The sequence below is a fragment of the Pseudovirgaria hyperparasitica genome (assembly GCF_010093815.1).
Source record: "Pseudovirgaria hyperparasitica strain CBS 121739 unplaced genomic scaffold EJ05scaffold_10, whole genome shotgun sequence".
Lineage (NCBI taxonomy): Eukaryota > Fungi > Ascomycota > Dothideomycetes > Acrospermales > Acrospermaceae > Pseudovirgaria > Pseudovirgaria hyperparasitica.
The window spans coordinates 1,444,595-1,463,853 of record NW_022985558.1 but is presented as its reverse complement, the minus strand read 5'-3'; the positions used below and the strand labels follow the sequence as shown (position 1 = coordinate 1,463,853).

General features: G+C 48.1%; 8 protein-coding genes across 8 annotated transcripts; 4 read left to right on the top strand and 4 right to left on the bottom strand.

Annotated features, from left to right (window-relative positions):
* Window positions 1-403: 403 nt before the first annotated feature.
* On the top strand, window positions 404-1,387 carry EJ05DRAFT_477476 (uncharacterized protein). Its single transcript, XM_033744259.1, has one exon. It carries the CDS (start codon window positions 534-536, stop codon window positions 1,173-1,175), a length of 642 nt encoding a protein of 213 aa, XP_033599719.1. The 5' UTR covers window positions 404-533; the 3' UTR covers window positions 1,176-1,387.
* An 828-nt stretch (window positions 1,388-2,215) lies between these two features.
* On the top strand, window positions 2,216-3,219 carry EJ05DRAFT_61030 (uncharacterized protein). Its single transcript, XM_033749802.1, has one exon. The coding sequence runs from the start codon at window positions 2,513-2,515 to the stop codon at window positions 3,161-3,163; it is 651 nt and encodes a 216-aa protein (XP_033599718.1). The 5' UTR covers window positions 2,216-2,512; the 3' UTR covers window positions 3,164-3,219.
* A 55-nt stretch (window positions 3,220-3,274) lies between these two features.
* On the bottom strand, window positions 3,275-5,954 carry EJ05DRAFT_487219 (uncharacterized protein; the record flags this gene model as incomplete). The annotated part of the gene is made up of 3 exons (XM_033745595.1): window positions 3,275-5,196; window positions 5,245-5,743; window positions 5,796-5,954. 3 exons carry the CDS (start codon window positions 5,952-5,954, stop codon window positions 3,275-3,277), a joined length of 2,580 nt encoding a protein of 859 aa, XP_033599717.1.
* A 180-nt stretch (window positions 5,955-6,134) lies between these two features.
* On the top strand, window positions 6,135-10,130 carry EJ05DRAFT_466579 (metallopeptidase). Its single transcript, XM_033742813.1, has 3 exons — window positions 6,135-7,347; window positions 7,399-9,473; window positions 9,526-10,130. The coding sequence occupies exons 1-3, from the start codon at window positions 6,453-6,455 to the stop codon at window positions 9,709-9,711; spliced, it is 3,156 nt and encodes a 1,051-aa protein (XP_033599716.1). The 5' UTR covers window positions 6,135-6,452; the 3' UTR covers window positions 9,712-10,130.
* EJ05DRAFT_61035 (uncharacterized protein) lies at window positions 9,701-10,701 on the bottom strand. Its single transcript, XM_033749803.1, has one exon. The coding sequence runs from the start codon at window positions 10,549-10,551 to the stop codon at window positions 9,916-9,918; it is 636 nt and encodes a 211-aa protein (XP_033599715.1). The 5' UTR covers window positions 10,552-10,701; the 3' UTR covers window positions 9,701-9,915.
* Window positions 10,702-11,498: 797 nt separating this feature from the next.
* EJ05DRAFT_501790 (adiponectin receptor protein 1) lies at window positions 11,499-13,058 on the top strand (the record flags this gene model as incomplete). Its single annotated transcript, XM_033747160.1, has 2 exons — window positions 11,499-11,651; window positions 11,706-13,058. 2 exons carry the CDS (start codon window positions 11,499-11,501, stop codon window positions 13,056-13,058), a joined length of 1,506 nt encoding a protein of 501 aa, XP_033599714.1.
* A 408-nt stretch (window positions 13,059-13,466) lies between these two features.
* On the bottom strand, window positions 13,467-16,239 carry EJ05DRAFT_60781 (uncharacterized protein). The gene is made up of 2 exons (XM_033749798.1): window positions 15,636-16,239; window positions 13,467-15,582 (listed from the first exon to the last, which is right to left on the bottom strand). The coding sequence occupies exons 1-2, from the start codon at window positions 16,079-16,081 to the stop codon at window positions 13,875-13,877; spliced, it is 2,154 nt and encodes a 717-aa protein (XP_033599713.1). The 5' UTR covers window positions 16,082-16,239; the 3' UTR covers window positions 13,467-13,874.
* A 1,161-nt stretch (window positions 16,240-17,400) lies between these two features.
* EJ05DRAFT_60694 (S-adenosyl-L-methionine-dependent methyltransferase) lies at window positions 17,401-19,027 on the bottom strand. The gene is made up of 4 exons (XM_033749797.1): window positions 18,516-19,027; window positions 18,074-18,170; window positions 17,727-18,025; window positions 17,401-17,661 (listed from the first exon to the last, which is right to left on the bottom strand). Exons 1-4 carry the CDS (start codon window positions 18,864-18,866, stop codon window positions 17,500-17,502), a joined length of 909 nt encoding a protein of 302 aa, XP_033599712.1. The 5' UTR covers window positions 18,867-19,027; the 3' UTR covers window positions 17,401-17,499.
* Window positions 19,028-19,259: the final 232 nt, after the last annotated feature.

The window sequence follows — 19,259 nt, the reverse complement described above, 5'->3', positions numbered from 1 at the left end:
CTCTATTAATTAATATATATAGATTACTATATTACTCTAAATTAACTAGTTTTAGTCCCTTAGAGTATAGAAAGTTTTTTATTAGTTTAATCTAGATAAATATATAAGAAAAATTTTATATATTAATAATATTATATAGTTAATACTATATAAGTATATATATATATATTAGAGATTAGTATACTTAGTATACTCTTTTAATTAAGATATAAAAATTATTATATTACTCTAAATTAACTAGGTTAGTCTCTTAGAGAGTACGAAAGAGGTTTTAATATTTAATATATTATATAGTAGAAAAAAAATCTTCTATTGTTAGAGCTCTATCTATAGACTATGAGGTATAATATAGTAGAGCTACTTATGTTATGCTAGTACGCTAGATATATATAGTTCTATATATTTTGCACCAACGTACCGATATTCATATTGTATGCTTTGTTAACTGGCTTTTAGCCACCAAGCACACCACCTTCGCGTATCGCAGTATCGTAACAGATCCCTGCTTCATTGATAACAAAGAAAGGCTGCAAATGCCTGAGATCACTCCATCCTATAAGGATCACTATGGTATCCTAAATTTAAGATTGTCGGAGTCTGACCCTGTGCCTAGAGGCATCACAGCCAAGGACATCAAAAACGCGTATCATAAAGCCTTGCTCGAACATCATCCGGACAAGAAGCAGCTAGACCATGATCCAGTGTCAGATCTCGCTTCCGCACGAGCGACGAAAAGCAGTAATATTACAATTGATGATATTATCGAAGCTTTCGAGATATTGAAGTGCGAAGGTACACGGAAGGAGTACGATCGCTCACTGTGCCTCACCCGTCAAACACATAACCTTGAGTCCCGCGGGTCACACAGTACGCATGACTCACATATTTTCTGTGGTAGCGCTAGCATCTCTGCACCCGAGTACGAAGACGTCAGCGAAGGCATTGTATACAAGCAGGTGGACCTTCATGACCTGAAAGAGGAGGAGACGACTACTGGTGACCAAGTATGGAGTACAAACTGCAGGTGTGGCATGGATAGAGGGTACGTCGTCACTGAAGAAGAGCTGAAAAGAGAGAGCCGAGAGGGTTTGGCAGAAGCATGGGTACAGTGTGGTGGATGTAGTCTCTGGCTTGGGGTAGAGTTTGGCATCGAGGAGAGCAATTATGACGGCTGAGGACCACGGGAAGTCTGACAAAATCATTAGATACACTAAGAAGGCATGTGGGACTTTTGCGAAAAGGGAAGAATTCGAAAACTACTACGCGTTTTTGACCTTTGGGCTGTAATTAATCCGACATTGGTCTTACGTGTGAGCTCGTCGAACCGCTTCCTCTTACGTCCAAGTTATAACTAGACTATACACCTAATATAGTATTAAGACACTAGGACTCCTATTAAAGATATTAGGTTAGGACGTATTCTACTATAAGTAATTACTCCAGTAAATTATTTCTATTACCTCCTTATGGAGTATATTAGACCTTATTAGGCCTTTATATTATGAGTCCGACCGTTATAAAGTAATAGTATGTTATTTAAAGACATTATAAAATAGAACATGAGAATGACTACGTTGAACCCAATAGATATTCAAGTCAATACCGGTAAATCTCTTCAAATAGATCCTTCAGGATGCTGTGTGATCAGTACATAAGTATGTTAAAGTCTTACTTGTTGGAACGACATAATCATGAAGCCCAAGTTCTGAGTTAGTACCATATGGCAAGAGATTTTATGCTTGGATCGTCTTAATATGTTTTCCTGTGTGCTTCATGTGGCCGACCTTCAACACGAACGTGAGATATATTCACAGAATCGATGGTGGTTGCATGTTAGTTACACAGTATAAGTTCACATGCCTGACAGACAACTTAGTGCTTCTCGCATATCTACACTACCGAATATATGTGACATAAATAGTCTCGTAGTCCACTTGGCTATCGTGCTTGAGTATACGGACGCAGATCGTCATTTGACAACCACGATTATGCACACGTATATACACACAAAGCAGGTATATCCGCTCGAAGGAAGGCGCGGTCAGGCTCGATTTTCCAGGTCCTGGGCTCTTGTCAAGCTATGGGTCCTCATTGAGGAAGCTACATATGGAAATCTTTTGCCACTGAGTTGGAGGAGAACTTATCTTCGTTCGACTCAATATAGTTCCCCTCCGACTGACCCCGCGAACCTTTATCGATTCATACCGTCATAAGATTTGCTTAGAATGAAGACTGCTATTGCAATCCTCTTCTTATCCGTCATTTCAGTTCTTGCAGCACCAGCCAAGAATTCGAAACCGTGAGTCTAATCTCCACCCGAGGTGAGCGAGTCTAACATCCGCCATAGTAACAGAAAGCCTGTGCAAATCCCTACAAATATTCAGCCCGATGGATACAAGTCGAGATACAGCTTGTGAGAAATTCATAGCCCCTTAAATGTTCAAAACTCATCAGACAAGAGCTACATACCTCCATCAAGTGCCCTTCAGTGAGTCTACTTACTATCATCATCATGCTCTCATCTTATAAACTGTTAGACATTCCTGTTTCCTCGATTGAAACGCCCTTACGCAACCCAAACCCTCTAGACATTGACCTCATTATCATTCCGCCCAGGAAAAGTCACCTCAATCCTCATCTCAACCCATTGAATCACACCAATTCTACTGTACACGCTATCGACAAGCGCTTCATCAATCCTTTCAATCTTGAGAACCATAAAGATCACGAACCCTCTGTTGAATGTAATCATTCAGGCGTAGCCCAAGTCCTTGACTGTCCGATCGAAGACTTCGCTGCGCGCTGGCTCACGACTGAGCCCGAGTGCATGGACTGGACAACGGCTGAATGTGCCCAATTCCCACCCGATATGCGTAATATTATGGACATCGACTTGAGGCTGGCATGTAAGCGGCATGATTTTGCGTACCGCAGTCATCGAAAATTCGACGGACAGTTTACTTTGACACACAGAGCGAAGGCCGATAGACAATTCATGCGTGATGTCTTTGCTGCTTGTGAGGATGTGGAAGACCCCGAGATTGAGTGCCGAACTGTCTCAGGAATGTTCTACGAGTGGGTATTGAAGCATGGTGATGGATATTCGAGGATTGACCCACATAAGGGGCTTGTTGTTGAAGGAATCAAGTCTGTACCAGCATGAGCAACGAGGTCTCCCATGGGGACGTGTTGAAAGATCAACGCACGGTGCGAATTCTAGTACAGACGGGAGAGGCTTCCGTTGTTGCTAGATCTAACTCAATTCATCGCCAGTCTACTTTGTACTATTCCTGATCTCTGCTACGGCTCGCCTCCTGTGATCGCTTTCAGAGAAAAGGGCTTTGATCAGATCGATGACCTCATCGGCTTCAAATTCGAACTTGAGCTCTCCATCAGACCATAGAAATTTGATGTCTGCCAGCGAACTATCCAAGATCTCAGACAGGTACTGGAACTTAAGCCAATTCGGAGTATATATGCCAGTCAGGTCTTTTCGCGCCTCCGCCTTTGGGCTTTCTGGGCCGAAGATATCACCTACTTTTGCAATCTCCTGACAATAATGTCGTAAGCATCGTGATTCTTCTTCAGATATGTCGCTCATGTCTTCAATATCTATTATCATCTTACTCGTCACCGCAGATAGTACAGATCCAAGAGACTGTAATCGCGCAGAATGTGACAGTACCTCAACCCATTGCTTATTGATCTTTCGAATGCGGTCAACGGTGATTGCGACTGCACTGTCACATCCGGACTTATATGGCTGCACACTGCAATTACTAAAGGCTTGAGCACCGTCAAGGAGGTCACAAATTATTGTGCGCTGGGACTTCATTTCGCGACCGTAGGCACGTTTGCCAAAGCCTTCGATTGCCTTGATCTCGCTATTCAAATTTAATTGGGTGAACGCACGTGCTGAACGTGATAGAGTGGACGTTCGGTCCTTCGTCGCCTGATCCGAAAGAAACATACGCAGACGGTCGGCGAGACGAGTGCAGTCGTTATAGATCAGCATGTTTCCTGCTTCGGTGGAATAGAAGCTCGCGGCAACAGCGCGATACATGGCGAGTATGAGGGAGGGTAGCGTGTAAAGGGCCTTTGCGGCGGGCGCGATGGTACAGTCGGAGAAGCTGGGTGTGTGGAGCTGTTCAACGTCTGCGACGAGGTGAACGATCGTATCGATAATCGCGTCTGGAATGGCGGTCACGGTGTATGTTTCACGGAGAGTGAGTTCTCGTCCTTCCGGGATATCACTTGGCTGAAGACCTTTTATTTCGATGGCTCTCTTTGACTTGTCTGGGCTGGTTGGGGCAGCAGAGGCATCACACGACTTTTCGTCGGCGTCATCATCACCCCAGCCCCAAGCTTCAGCTTCGTCATCCTCTGCGTCGGCTTCTGTCTCATATTTAGGCACCGCTTCCTTGTCCTCCATACGGTTGTCCTTGTGCCAGTCCCATGAACTTGCATCCTCATCTTTGTTGCTTTGTTCAGCTGCAGAAGAGGGCTCAAATTCGCTTTGGCCATTTCTGTCCTCATAATCACCCCATTCAGCACCCCAGTCATCCTCATCTTTCTGAGCAGCAGGAGATGTATTCGTGGCTATACCAGATATAATCTGCGTTTCCGCACGCTCCACAGCACGTTTGCTGGTGACACCGTTCTTACACAACTTTCTGATACTGGCCAATGCGACCTCTTTTCGTTTGGCTAGCCATAATGCTGGAATCTCATTCACCCATGCGGCCAGCTGGTCCGCGCCACCCCAGTTTAAGGCTTGGAGCCTTTCAATCAGGCCTTGAAGATGCGCTACCGTACCCTGGAACATAGGGATATCTTGTAGGGATACTGGTATGGAGCTTTCTAGCCAGCCTGATACCAGGCGGGCTGTGATCAGCGGTAGAAGTTTGGCCGATAGAGGAAGACTGATCGTAGTTGGAAATCGTGCGTTCAGATATTCCACAATCAGACTGACGTCTGCCAAAGTGTTTGAAACGGTAGGATTTGGCTTCTTTTCCGATACAATGATGTTGTTGTCACGTATAGAGATTGTGTACGGCTGGTGTGTCGCGTCATAAGACAACCGAGGTGCAAAGACGATTTTGTCTAGGTCCTTCGACAATCGATCGATTGCGGTGTCTAAGAGATCCAGGGACATCATTGCCTTAACAGCGTCATCAATGGTGATGATGCTCTGTCCTGTCCCAACTTTAGCGATAAAAACAGTGTTCGTCGCATCCTACGCACGTTTGATCTCCTTCTTGATAGTCATGAATTTCTGCGAAGGATCGACTACAATGAGCTCTTTCCAGCAATCATTCAAGATATCAATGACGCGTGACTTGAGCTGTTCGACTTGTTTCTGAAGAATACCAAACGCTCTGGTGTTGTCTAATGTACGCAAACGACTCAAACCCATTTCTGCTTTTTGTACGTTCTCCAATGCGACAGAAATCTGATTTTGATCTATGGCATCTTTCGCCGTTTGCAGCGTGCCGGTGATGATCACTGCATGTTCTATTGTTCCGGCAAGCGACTCGTTAAATACCAACTCATTCTCTAACATGACAACCTTCCTTACGGCGCCTTGGACCCTACTGTGGAGATCTTTGGCAATCTCAGCCTCCTTCACTATATCGCGGGCGGTTGCCTTCGAACGCTCGATGTCTGCTTGTAATTGCTTGGCTTGTTTGATCCAACCATCGATATCAGGAGCGGCGCCGTGGCCTAGGATTCTAACTTCATCCTAGAGCAGGTTCTTAGCTAAGCATGGCGGGATATAGAAATCAAAGTCCTACTCTTATACTCTCCTGTGCGTGGGATAGCCCAGCCAATAACGTGTTTAAGGCAGAAGGCGATATATTGGCAGATGTAATATTGTCAGAATCGGGGTAGACATTGCTTTTGACGTTGTGGAGGACAGTGTCTGCAAGAATCTCCTCGGGTGTAGTCGGCATATTTTAAGAGGAGGGATGTCCCATTTTGATATTGCTGTGCCGTTGGATAGGCTGAGAGAACTGCTGTCTAGTTATTCCGTTGATGTTTTTAGGAGTGGCGTTCACCTTGAAGCCTGCTCCTTAGTGAAGCGAAGTGGGATAGCACCTGGATCACACAGCGCATCTCATTTTGCAGGCAGCCATATTCGGAGTACCTCAGCTTTGCTTTCCAAATTGGTGCTATAAACTTCTATCTAAACAACTAATCAAAACGACTCACAAGATAGATATAGCTGAAACTATTTTACAAATCTCAAAGCGTCCGACGTCGAATTTTCGTCTTCCGAAGCACTTTTGGGAACATTACTGGGTATAGCTAGCTATACTTAGCCACCCATCCGATACCGATATCAGAGGTTGACCTTGCTTGTTACGCTAAACATTTCGTCCGGACGTTGTGGCAAGCGTCTTTTCAGACTCCTCGCCTGTAACACCAACACCATCAATATCGCGCTCAGTATGCCTTCAGTGAAAAGGGAGACGCACCAAAGGATTATCCAGCAGTTTGAAGCCGACTATGCACCTGCTAAATTCACTATATATCAGTCAGAGAGGACTGGTATGAGGAGTGTCGTGGTCGACCGGAAGGGTCCGAAAGTGCAAGGCTATTTTACTTTAGCAACTGAGATACATGATGACTCAGGAGCTCCGCATACTCTTGAGCATCTCGTGTTCATGGGGTCGAAAACTTACAAATACAAAGGTGTATTAGACAAGCTTGCAACTCGTGCATATTCAAATACAAATGCATGGACCGCAACTGATCATACAGCCTACACGCTGGATACAGCAGGTTGGGACGGCTTTGCTCAGATCCTCCCCATCTACCTGGAACATATTCTGCTACCTACACTCACAGACGAAGGGTGTTATACGGAAGTCCATCATGTCGATGGTACTGGACGCGACGCAGGTGTCGTCTACTCTGAAATGCAAGGCGTTCAAAACAATCAAGCCGAGCTCATGGAACTTCACGCTCGCCGGATCATGTATCCTGAAGGAGATGGCTTTCGCTACGAGACCGGTGGAATGATGGAGCAACTTCGTGTCTTGACTGCTGATAGAATACGAGAATTTCACAAAGTAATGTATCAACCTAAAAATCTTTGCCTTATACTCGTTGGCGAGATAAACCACGAAAGTCTGCTTGACATTCTTGACACCTTTGAGGATGGAGCATTGGATGACTTGCCGCCCATCGAAGCCCGGTTCTCACGACCATGGGTCGATTCTAAGCGAACACCACTTCTCTCAAAAACCACAGTCGACCGCGTAGAGTTCCCGGAGGCGGATGAGTCCTATGGCGAGATCTTGATTGGATTCTTTGGACCAGACTGTCTCAATGCTACTCTTGGTACGCTGCTAATGACGTCCGGGCAAATATTTACTGATTTATCATGGTTAGATTCAGCTACAAATGTACTGCTGACGTACCTAGCCGAGTCCTCTGTCTCTGTTTTGGTGAACACATTAGTGGAGAAAGAGCAGCTTGCCAGTTCAGTATATTATCAGGTTGAAGTGCGACCAAATCTAGTGATATGGTTCACTCTCAGCGCTGTAGAGACTCCTAAGGTCGCAGATGTCGAGACACGTTTCTTCGAGATCCTTCGCGATGCAGCCGTTAAACCACTAGACATGCCGTACATGAGAGAATGTCTCGCCAGGTTTCGGAGGCAGATCAAGTTTTCTGCAGAGTCCTCTGCTAGTGTATTCACCGATCCCATTATCTACGATCATCTTTTCTCGAAGCGCGATGGCGAAATTCTAAAAAGATCCTTGAGCTCACTAAGTGATCTTGACGAGCTTGATAGTTGGACAGAGATCCAGTGGAAGTCATTTCTAAAGCAATGGCTTGCAGATGCAGATCATGTGTCGATCCTTGGTGTTCCTTCAAAGGTGTTATCTGAGAAACTGAAGGAGGACGAAAAGGCTCGAGTAAAGGCACAGCAGGAAAAGCTTGGAGAGCTCGGACTGATGAAGCTTGCGCAGAAGCTAGAGCAAGCCAAAGCAGAGAATGATAAGCCAATTCCATCGGAGGTCCTTGAGCAATTTGAGATCCCGGACACGGAGTCAATCCACTTCTTTCCTTCAATTACCGCCAGATCAGGTCTGGCGAAGAAGATGGGACCCATTAAGAATGACATTCAGGAAGTTATCGACAGAGACGCTGCTGATCTACCACTATTCGTACATGTTGAACACATCCCGACAAATTTCGCTCACGTCAACCTGATATTGTCGACAGTTTCGGTACCGTTAAAACTCAAGCCGCTGCTGTCCGTGTACCTAAACAATTTCTTCAACACGCCCATCAATCAAGATGAGAAGCGCGTGGAATTCGAGAAAGTCGTTGCACAGCTGGAGAAAGATACAGTCTCGTATGATATCGACACTGGTAGCGCTGTTGGAAATTGTGAGCTTATCCGCATTAGGTTGATTGTCCAGCAAGACAAGTATGAGGTGGCAATCAGGTGGATTCGTGACATGCTATTCGACAGCATCTTCGATATAGAGCGATTGAAAACCACAGTCAACAAGCTTCTGGCTGATGTCCCAGACGAAAAGAGAAGCGGTAATGGAATGTGCTACGCTGTCAATTCTATGATTCATTACACACCCGCGGCATCGAGCCGAGCACAAAACACGCTCGTCAAAGCTTTGTACCTCAAACGCATACTCAAGCAACTAGAAAGAGAACCAGAGGAAATAATTGGACGCATGGAAGCCCTCCGTAGGTCACTCGCACGGTTCGGCAATGCCCGCGCCTTCGTAGTAGCTAACGTTGAGACTTTGCCACGTCCGATATCGTCATGGAAAACTTTAGTAGATTCCTTCGATACAAGTGAGGATCTCGCTCCATTGGACTCGCGCCAAGCTGTCCTGTCTGATGCGGGGAAAAGTCCTGGAAGTCTTGCCTATATCGTGCCCATGCCGCCAATCGACTCGTCCTTCCTCCTCTTGACCGGCAAATGTCTCGACTCGTACGCGCACCCTAAGCTGCCCGCACTCATCGTGGCTCTCTCCTATCTCGACGCAGTTGAAGGCCCTATGTGGGTTGCCGTTCGAGGCACTGGTCTCGCATATGGAACATCATTTGCCCGCGAGACTGCTACTGGCCTACTCGCATTCCGTGTGTACCGCTCGCCAGATGCTTTCAAAGCGTACAGCGTCGCGAAGATGGTCATCGAGGAGTACATTAGTGGGAAGCGGCCTTTCGAAAAGCATGCGCTGGAGGGCGCGGTCAGCAGCATTGTGGTAGACTTTGTGAACGAGGAACCGACGATGAGTCGTGCTGCGTTGTCCGGCTTTGTCAATCAAGTAGTCAGGGGGGTCGGAAAGGACTGGAAGGAAGAGATGTTGAAAAAGGTCAGAGCGGTCAAGGTCGAGGAGATCAAAGAGGTGTTGCAAGGTATTGTACTGCCAGTGTTTAAGCCTGAGACGGCGAATTTGGTCGTCTCCTGCGCTACGATTATGGAAGAGGTATGTGTCTGAGAGGAAGTCACCGGACGCTTATGGCTAATCAAAGATGCAGGGTCTGAAGAAGAACTTCGAAGAGGCTGGATTCAAGCCTGAAGTGCAAGCACTCACCTTCTTCCAAGACGACTATGGACTCAAGCTCAAGGATGATGACGAGTCTGATGTTGAGGCGGAGGGAGACGAGGAGGAATATGGCGAGGGAGAAGGAGATGGCGACGAGAGCATAAGTGATGAGGAATAGGTTAGGCATGGAGGTAGCGCGAGCATCTACTTGCATGATCTTAGTGATGAACATTACATAAAGGCTGTGTCTCAGCTTCCACCAAAAGTCGGTCCAACAACTGTAAAAATTTACGTATAGGGCCTGGCCTACCAAATGATTGGTGCCTGAAAATGGGTTCCCTTATATCACGCCATGCAACGCGGCATTTCACACATCAAGCTGTCAATATTCCTTCTCGAAGATCTTCTGAATGGGCTCCGCCGTATTCACAAACTTCTCAAGCTCAATGTCCAGGTTCGCCAGGTCCTCTCTTCTCTTCTTATTTTCAGCGATCAAGCCCTGCTTCTTCCTCAGGAGGCCCTGTCTCTGTTCCTCCAACGCCTGTCGCTCCATATGCTCATGCTCGATCCGTGCTACCATCAGTTCATTTTCATCATATCCCACGTGATCCGGAAACAGGTCTAGGAATGTTTGCGCTGATATAAGGGGCAGTGTCATGTACTTGTGTTCATAGTCTTCACAGGCGCCAATTTCGCCACGCAAGTGCCGCTGCTCATAGTATAAATTCTGCAACTGCAGGTGAAGCGTGTCAACCCCGCTCCTTGCCTCGGCAGTTTGGGCTTTTGTTTCTCGTGCACCAAGCACAGCTTTGCGGTTCAGATGGCGGATCTTTGCGAGTTGGGCGTTCACGTGCTTGTGTGATGGCGCGATTTTATTGGACTGCGTGAAGGCGTCAGGGGATGTGAGAGTATCTATCAGGGCTAAGCAGGCGTCGCGGGTTTGCTGAGCGGTGGAGAGAACAGACTGAAGGTGAGGACTTGTGACGATCGTTTTAGCAGCGGAGGCGGCAGTTGTCATGGTGCAGGAGGTGTTGGGTTGCGTTAAGGGCAGACACAGATGGGGAGGCCAGCTCAGTGATCGTGGAGTATGCTTTGGCGTGAATGTTTGACAGTTTTCGAGACGGGTCGTGGGTGAGTTAAATTGATACAGAAATGAAGACGTCCATGATGCTAATAATTACTGGACCGAAGATTAGTTAGGCTGTCGCCAAGGCTCTAGGGGCCCGTCCAGGTAGCAAAGTGATGGCCGCCTGTTATAATTACCCGAGGTGCACACGAACTATCACCGTGGTAGACGCGGGTAGTGCCGAAGAATCTCTAATTACTTCCCCCGGTGGCGGAGCGGATCCGGGAGTCGGGACTTTCATGACTTGCAGCTGATCCAAGGGCATATAAAGTACCGTATTGCGTACATATCAGCACATCAGCGTGGTTGGATCCTTGGCGCAGGTGGTACTCTCAGACTCACCGAGGTTCCCAACAAAGGCTGTCAACAGTAATCGTATTATTTCTTAATCATATCAGTGACCCTATTGTTGTATTGCTGGGTTGTCGGGTGCCAACGATACCATTCGACACTCGTCATTGCCAACTAATGCTGCACGTGCTGCTCTTTTGAAACTTTTCACTCCCAGACCTCAATATCCGTCCCCCATCGGTAGACATCAGACACCACGTATCAAACATCGCCTGGTCGCTTCACATGGTCCAGCCCGCCAATCTTCAGATCGTGCGCCAATCGCAGCATTCCAATCCTCCACGGCTACAAACGGCACGCATCATAGCTCTCACAAATCATCCATCACGAGCTACACTTGACTGAGGTGCTTCGACTAGCTCTCTTGTCCGTGCGGACCGCTGTGCTCTGGGCGCTACATACAAATCGCCCATACAACCCCCCTCACCTGCGACTTCTTCTTTCTGTTATCCCTCATGGCCTGCACTTCGTGTACTTCGACCTCAATCATGTCGGAGCACTACGAAGAGCCTAACTTTCGCAGCTCGAAAGGCACTTACGGCACTTTTCGCCCCGAGCAGGATCGCCGAAGGAGACACTCCTCATATGATTCGAGGTCATGCAGGTCGTGGAACATCGAACATGACGATATACAGATACTCGTAAGTCTCGACACAAAAGTAACAGTTCGCTTGTGTGCTAACGATTGGATACAGGTAGACCGTTTCCTCTCCGAATTGAACAAGCGCCTTGAATTCATGGAGTCTTTTGGCCACTTGCCCCAGCTCAAATTTGACGCCGGAATAGAGAAGGCTTATTTCACTTTGCAAATGGTTCGGGACTCGTGTTCGAAGGTCTCAAACGATGTTATTGACGCTGGGCGTCAACGTTCGCAAATATTCGTGGAGACTATAGAAAAGCGATATAAGGAGGCGCTTGCTACAAAAGAGACCTTGGAGCAAAAAGCACACGAAGGTGTACGCTTGATGGAGGCCATACTATCAGATTTTGAGGCACGAGCATATGCTCTCCGGGAGGCAGGTATTGGATCAGTGGCACAAGACTTTCTGGAAGAAGGCCGACGCCGACTTGATGCTGGATATGGCAAAGCAAAAGGCGTGGTCGATGACGGTCTCGACAAGGCGCGTCGGGTGAAAGACAGCGTCAAAGAGAGTATGGAATACGCCATAATGCAGACTCTTGCTCGTGCCAAAGAACGTGGCCTCCTTCAGTATGAAGACCTCCCTGATCCTTGGAAAAACAATCCGCACATCATCAACGGATACCGATTCTACGAAGGCAAGCTCGAGTGCGTACGATCCATCTTCTCCGTCTCCAACGAATCCTTCAATATTTGGTCCCACCTCCTTGGCCTGCTCGCTGTGCTCTGCATTGCCTTCTACTTCTACCCATCTTCCGCCATCTTCACTTCCTCTACTAAAGCTGATGTCTTCGTCGCTGCTATCTTCTTCTTCGCTGCCTGCAAGTGTCTGGCTTGCTCGACCATGTGGCATACAATGAACTCCATCGCCGATCATTGCATCATGGAGCGGTTTGCTTGTGTCGACTACACGGGCATATCTCTGCTAGTTGCCGCCAGTATCATGACTACCGAATACACGGCATTCTATTGTGAGCCCGCATCTCGCTGGACGTATATGCTCACAACTGCTGCTCTTGGCATCGGTGGCGTTGTCCTGCCCTGGCACCCTACCTTCAATCGCGCCGACATGGCATGGGCGCGCGTGTGCTTCTACTGTAGCCTTGCCCTCACCGGTTTCCTGCCTGTTGCGCAGCTTGTACTGACGCGTGGTGCAGCCTGGGCGTACTACTTTTACGCCCCCGTAGTGAAGAGTGTGTTAGTATACTTTGTTGGCGCGGTGCTGTATGCGAGTAAGACGCCTGAGCGCTGGTGGCCCGGCATGTTTGACTACGTAGGTGGGAGTCATAACATCTGGCATCTGGCAGTTGTGATCGGGATCCTGTTCCACTATCTTGCGATGCACGACTTCTTCCGTGAGGCTTTCCTAAGGGCAAGTGTGGAGGGGACGACGTGTTCTGCGTATTAGACAAGCGTGGATGTGGTTTTTTTGCATAGCGCGGTGGGATCTACGCATGTTATATCATATAGATGAAATGACATTAATCTGTAGATACCATCACCTCATGTAATGAGAGTCTTCCCGTACTTCTCCCAGTTTTTGACTCCTCACATGTATGCTTTGACACAAGACAGTCATCTAGACAATCCCTATGTCATTTACGGGGGGCGTGCTAGTATCCTCTCATATATTTCTTCAGTCGTCCCTAATATCATTATTGGCTCTGTTTCCGGTCTGCTTCCGGTCTGCTTCCGTCAGGCTTCCGTCAGGCTTCCGTCAGGCTTCATATTTGACGTTCACCGGTCTTGATTACGCCCAGGGAGGTGTCATGGTTATTTATGTGTGCACGCCGGGTAAGCACGAATCGGGTGGCCCAGGTAGGGATGCACCTTGAGTAGAGCTATTATGTACACAGTATGTATGTAATCTAAACACGCAGCCAGAACCCTGTTCTTGTCATGACTCTAGACCGCGACCGGGTGTGAGTATTCTCGGAAAGGACTTATAGCCAGCCCGACTATGGCTCTGCGATCATGCTTTTCATTGTGAAACAGGCTGTAAGCATCAAGAATGACTTCTAATGTTCTTACTACTACTCATCGTCAAACATCATAATATAATATAATAAACCTGTTGGTGAAGACACAAATGTCGCTGATGAGGGCGTAAATCGTAAAGCTTCGGAAATCCTCGTAATAGTAACTCTAAGTGATTCGTGTCAAATCGTTAGCTGGGGTATATCCCAATCCTGACCTAACCCCGACCCCCTTACCTCACAATACCCTAAAATGCATGCTCCAGTCCTTCCAGGATGGCTAACGCACCTCCAATCTTCGCCATCGTTCCCACCGCACTGTGTGATCGACCTGTGGTCTTCTTGGCTTTTCTCGCTGCCCTTCGCTTTCCTTTCTTCTCATCCTCTGAGTCACTCGACCCAATATCGGATACCACGGAAGGTGGTTCTCCGTAGCCATTGGTACTGGTTGTACTACGCTGTACTGTGTACTGTGGATTCAGGTTTGGATTCATGTAAGGTGTATACGGCTGCCCAACATTATAGAAGCCCGTACCTGGAGAAGTCGAAATGTGAGGAGTGAGTGTAGTGCCTACGGGCATTGATACCGAACGATCGAGGGGTGGATGTTGCTGGACCGTGGGTAGTTGAGAGGTGATTTTTGAATTCCGTCTGCTGCGCGTATCCTGTCTGTCTATACTGCGCCGTTGGCGATGGCTGCTCTGGTCTTTGCGCGGCAGTTCGGATTCCTGCTGGAGGATCTGGATCGTGCGCTCGACGAGCCATTCGACTTCATCGAAACGAAGCGGTTTATGGACTATATAGGCTGTTTCAAGCTTCCGTCCGGACGCGTCAGGCTTTTGAACTTGTGTGTGGTCGTGCGGTGCTTCGTCAAGAGCTCGACGGCATACCCACGACGCAAGGAGCTCCGTGTAGCCTTTGCGGTTATTATACGCCTCAGACGGCTGTAAGTGTGTGTTGGAATCGACGCAGCGACCGTCGATATAGTCCCAGTAGCTGTTGTGAAGACACAAGCGCCACGGTATTTCTAGATCATCACCAGTCTCGGCTTCATTCCGGATGGCTACTGCTGCAGCCCGAGTCGAAGGATTCGAATGAACACTGCTACGTGGAGAATGCGATATGTATTCGGCGGACTTGTAAGAGTGGGCTGGTGATATTGGAAGGTTGCCTGATTGTGATGCGAATGAGAATGAATTCCGAGAGGATACTGGATACGAAGAGGTGTTCAGATGCGAGGGTAGGTTCGACCCCGGGACTGAAATCGGAACAATAAAAGATGCCTGAGTAAAGATTGACTGGGAGCTAGGTGCTCGTCGTGGAACAGGGGCTGCTATCTTTGCAGTGGAAGGCTGGGCTTTCACTTGAACATTGGCTTCATCCCTGCTCGGAAGTGCTGTTTCAATGGAAGCCTGTCTGCCAGTGTTCTCGAGTTGCTTCGGGGATCCCGCTTGAGCCGTGTAGCGTTGGAGTCGTTCCTCGATCTCCCCCAGCCGTGTCCACTGCTGGAGAACTGCATTTGTATGCGAGTTAGACGCTCGACGTATCGCTGTGAGTCGCTCAAACTCATTTTCAATGCACAAGTACTCCGACAATGCCGAGGCACGAAACGGTAAGAGACTCTTAGCTTTGAGCTTCGATGGCTTCCACTGGCCATCAGCCACCTTGATACACTTCTCACCCGGAGGTACCACATCCTGGGCTTCCTTGGCAGCAATCTTTTTCGCAGGCTGGTCGAAGAACCCTTGAGCAATGCTCGACATAGACATTTCTTCCTGAGATAGGAGAACCTTTTCTGATTCTCTGTTAGAAAAAGATTCACTACGCGTATACTCTTGATGCAGCTCGTAAGCTCGCAAAATAGAGTTCTGCTGTTCGATAACTAAAATCTCAAGCTGTAGTTCCTCGTCCTCGACGTAGTTGACAGCCTTCTGCATGGCATAATCGTTATGTTGTCTGAACGCGAGATTAGAGCCCAGAACAGCAGTCACATGGAGCCCTATACTTACTTGGATAGACGTTTCACGTTGACAGTACTGAAAGACTGGATCATAGTCGCAGAAGTGAGCCGTAAGCTGCACAGGTGACCAAGGAGGTACTCGGTACGGGCTCTCTCTAATAGACCCCATTTCCAGCTGAGAGAATTCAGGCTGTCTTTAGCCTTCGCGGAAAGAAACAGAGCCTCGAATTCATCCAGTATCTGATCAGCCTGGTAGATGATGGACTGCACAGCCTCATGGGCCTGACTTGTCGGGATTGACTCGTCCTCGTTCAAGACTAGGTCGAGATGCTTTGCAGTGCGGGAGAACGATGCAATACCAGTGGCTACGCGGCATATATCTCTCGATGCCTTTTCGATGTTTGCCGCAATATCATACAAGACAAGACTGAGTCGCGTGCCCCTTGAGACCAGTACTGGGAAAGGTGTGTTTCCGAGTTCAGTCATAGCGAACATCACGACTCATGTCTCTTGTGCAAGGAGATGAAAACGAGCACAAACGAAGACAAAACCAAAGGCACAGGACGAAATAGATGATAGTCAGCTCAACATATAGCGTGGTGGCCAATGGAAGAGGTAACGTCAACATCGCGTTTCGGCCAGCAGCCGGTAGCCTCGTTCTCTCAGCGATTAGTGTGCCCCTCGCTTCACCCAGTCGGGGTCCCCAGTCCCCAGTCCACCATCTTTTGCCAGTCCCTTTTCGGCTCCGCACCGCCAACGTCGTCATCTGGCATCAAACTAATCTGCTACTACCGCCGAGAACACAGTCTTCCTCACCGTAATCGTGAGTGAGTTTTTGCACAAACCTTGACGGGAACACCTCCATTGCCGAGCCGACCAGTCACGCCCGAGATTGACATTCCTCCTGAGCCCGGTATGGTGACCGGCAGGCATATTAGCTGACCGGCGAACCACTCAGTCCTCGGACTCACTCGACTTGCCCCCCCGTGCATCACTCGGCTACGAATCACATTGTGACTCTCAAAGCTAGGCTGAAGGAAGGGATGTTGTGCATCATTGCAAACCCCTCGCCTTCCCTGCCCAACAAACATCTCTCAGTGACGAAGAAGGCTGGCTGCAGCAATACTATCGAGCTGGTGCAGAATGGTACACGCCAGTCTCTTCGCGTGCCAGTCCGGTCTCCATCCTACCTACAACTGTTCGCGCAGACAAACCGTTGGTGGGCAGCGTAAGGAATAGCTCATACGACTTGTGCAGGTATTGCCGGCCTAGTTACGCGAGCAGATACAGTGTTGTAGCGTTGTATAGTGGTCCATTCGACATATCTTCTATGACCGAGAAAGCAGTAGGTTTGAGACTTTGCATCGGCCACTTGATGCCGGTAACCAATCAAGCCCAGACATGTAATTATAAACTTTGAATCAAGTAGCACTGGTCAGGGATAGCAGATAGTATTCGAGATCATGGCCTAAAATCCCTGGGTAGAGCTTGACGATAGTAGGTCGAACAGATTCGGCGACACCACCTTTAAAGGTGAAAGCGATCAGAAGGAGTGGTTGTAAGATGGCCACGTGTCTGGGACGATACAGGCGATTAAAGCAAAAGATAAAAGAATGAATGATAGATGGTTGGAGCCTGCCAAAGCAGACAGGCATGACTGGCTGGATGCAATGGTAAAGGTACAAAAGTGGAGCAATTAAGTGAAGCAAGGCCATGGGAGCAAGCAGGATACATATGCGAAGAGGAGGCGAGGGAGGCGTCGTCCCTGGGCTATGGCGAGATTCTAGGAGTGGGAAGGGTGGTAGTCCAGCAGTCGACGAGGCCTTCTATCTGCGCTTCACATAATTACATAAACTGAAACGAAGTACGTCTTAAGACGAAATCGTAAGCCTTGTATTTATCTGTGGCCTGGCCTATGCTGCAGTATCCATGTCTTTCGACGAGTCTATCGGTGCACCATCGAGCAACTTCGTTGTCCAGGCGATAGGTGTAACGCCGTGTGTTAGTATCATACCATCTTCCGTCTTCTCGACATCAGGGCCGTCGACGATTGCGTCAAACGTCTCCTTGAATTTCTGCTTAAAGTTAGTGTATAGCGGAAAGTCGGTGGCAGGGCGACTCTGCCAAGGTTATGTCTTACTGTTAGGTTCTCCCCTTCTAAAACAGCAACCTGGCTGAGTGTGCTGTATCGATTCCAGAGATCCTCTTTGGATAACTCAGAAGTCCACACCCACTTCTCCATCTCCTTGCCTATGGGTAGCGTGAACTCGGAGTTGCCCTTCTTCACAAGTGCCACTGGCAAGAGATTGAGCTGCGAGTCGAACACCTTTTGCCACTTCTCGTGGCGGAAACGAGGGGTGGCATCGTCGAATGTCCATGTCAGGTCACGGAGCTTGCCTTCCCATTCGGTCTGGACGTGATATCGTCGTGTTTGATTGTCTTAAAAGAGTCAGACACACGTGAGTTACTCATGAATTTACAACGGACAGTCGTCAATGTTCCAGATCATACCCAAAGTCCCACCGGGCTTGAGGACACGCCATATCTCGTCTAGAGATTCCGAGTCCGCATACCAGTGAAATGACTAGACGCATGTCAGCTCGACTACAGAGTACTCACAGTGGACGTGATCTCTTTCTAATGCAGTAGAGGGAACAGCCATGGCGCGAAAATGATTGATATGATAGGACCTGGCGTGCAGGAGCATCGATTTCTGATGAGACATTGCAGGAAAAGGCGGACGCTACATGTTGTGCCGACGGGACAGATAGTAGAGGTGGCGATTACGATTGTAACCGAAATAGTACTTGTCTGCATGAATATTGGAAACGAGGGTCCCGGGCAAGATCTGGTTGAGCCAAGCGCTTCCTGTGACATCAAAGAGAAACACAAGACTGGGGTAAAAGTAGACACGTCAATGAAGACTTACTTCAGCTGCAATGACCGCATCGAAAACACCGTTTTCTTGTACAGGTATCCCGTGCGAATGACCGGCTTTGACCTCGACGTTGGGAAGATTCTTTGCCTCAAGCTGCAATCGCATGTCTTTCTGTGGTTCCACAGCGAGAATACTGAACTTCTCGTTGCGCCTTGACAATTCTTCAGTAAATTTACCGGTGCCAGCACCGAGATCGAGTACATGTGCGCCCTGTCTGCCGGAAATTTTGAGGTTGTTCAACAGGTCTTCGACCGCCTCGAGGGGGTACGCGGCACGATGCTTGTCGTCCGTATCGGCTTTGTAAGGGCACCGTTCGGTAGCGTCTTGCAGTGGCGGAGACATGATGAAGACACAATTCGGATAGAGAAATTGTTTGCTAGAAGATTATTCAGGTAGTGAAGAACATGGAGCAATCTAGGTGGATTTATGGTGTCCCCGTTACTTTTCGCTCCCCGAACGAACGGAGGGTTTGACTGATGACGACTTGTGACTTGTGAATGCCTGACACTTCAGGCATCAAAATCGCTCTAAAAGAAATCTCTGGACATCCTCAATGAGGATTCAATTCGAGAGCCGTCGGTTGAGGTGTAAACATTGTTGTCTCAACAGTCATACTTCTCTACCCGCGCCAGAGCGTGTGTGACCTACTCTATCTTGAAATAAGTCAAAGGCAGTACTTGGGTCCGTCATGTCTCAAATATGGTATCAATAACCAGATATCTGAGATGGTATTTT

Coding starts and splice junctions, on each gene's coding strand:
- EJ05DRAFT_61030 (XM_033749802.1), top strand. CDS start 2,513: ATGCTCTCATCTTATAAACTGTTAGACATTCCTGTTTCCTCGATTGAA.
- EJ05DRAFT_466579 (XM_033742813.1), top strand. CDS start 6,453: ATGCCTTCAGTGAAAAGGGAGACGCACCAAAGGATTATCCAGCAGTTT. Junction 7,348..7,398: donor CTGTCTCAATGCTACTCTTG/GTACGCTGCTAA, acceptor TATCATGGTTAG/ATTCAGCTACAAATGTACTG. Junction 9,474..9,525: donor GCGCTACGATTATGGAAGAG/GTATGTGTCTGA, acceptor TCAAAGATGCAG/GGTCTGAAGAAGAACTTCGA.
- EJ05DRAFT_60781 (XM_033749798.1), bottom strand. CDS start 16,081: ATGTTCGCTATGACTGAACTCGGAAACACACCTTTCCCAGTACTGGTC. Junction 15,583..15,635: donor AACGTGAAACGTCTATCCAA/GTAAGTATAGGG, acceptor TCTCGCGTTCAG/ACAACATAACGATTATGCCA.
- EJ05DRAFT_477476 (XM_033744259.1), top strand. CDS start 534: ATGCCTGAGATCACTCCATCCTATAAGGATCACTATGGTATCCTAAAT.
- EJ05DRAFT_61035 (XM_033749803.1), bottom strand. CDS start 10,551: ATGACAACTGCCGCCTCCGCTGCTAAAACGATCGTCACAAGTCCTCAC.
- EJ05DRAFT_60694 (XM_033749797.1), bottom strand. CDS start 18,866: ATGTCTCCGCCACTGCAAGACGCTACCGAACGGTGCCCTTACAAAGCC. Junction 18,026..18,073: donor GATCTGGAACATTGACGACT/GTCCGTTGTAAA, acceptor GACTCTTTTAAG/ACAATCAAACACGACGATAT. Junction 17,662..17,726: donor TAGAAGGGGAGAACCTAACA/GTAAGACATAAC, acceptor AACTTTAAGCAG/AAATTCAAGGAGACGTTTGA.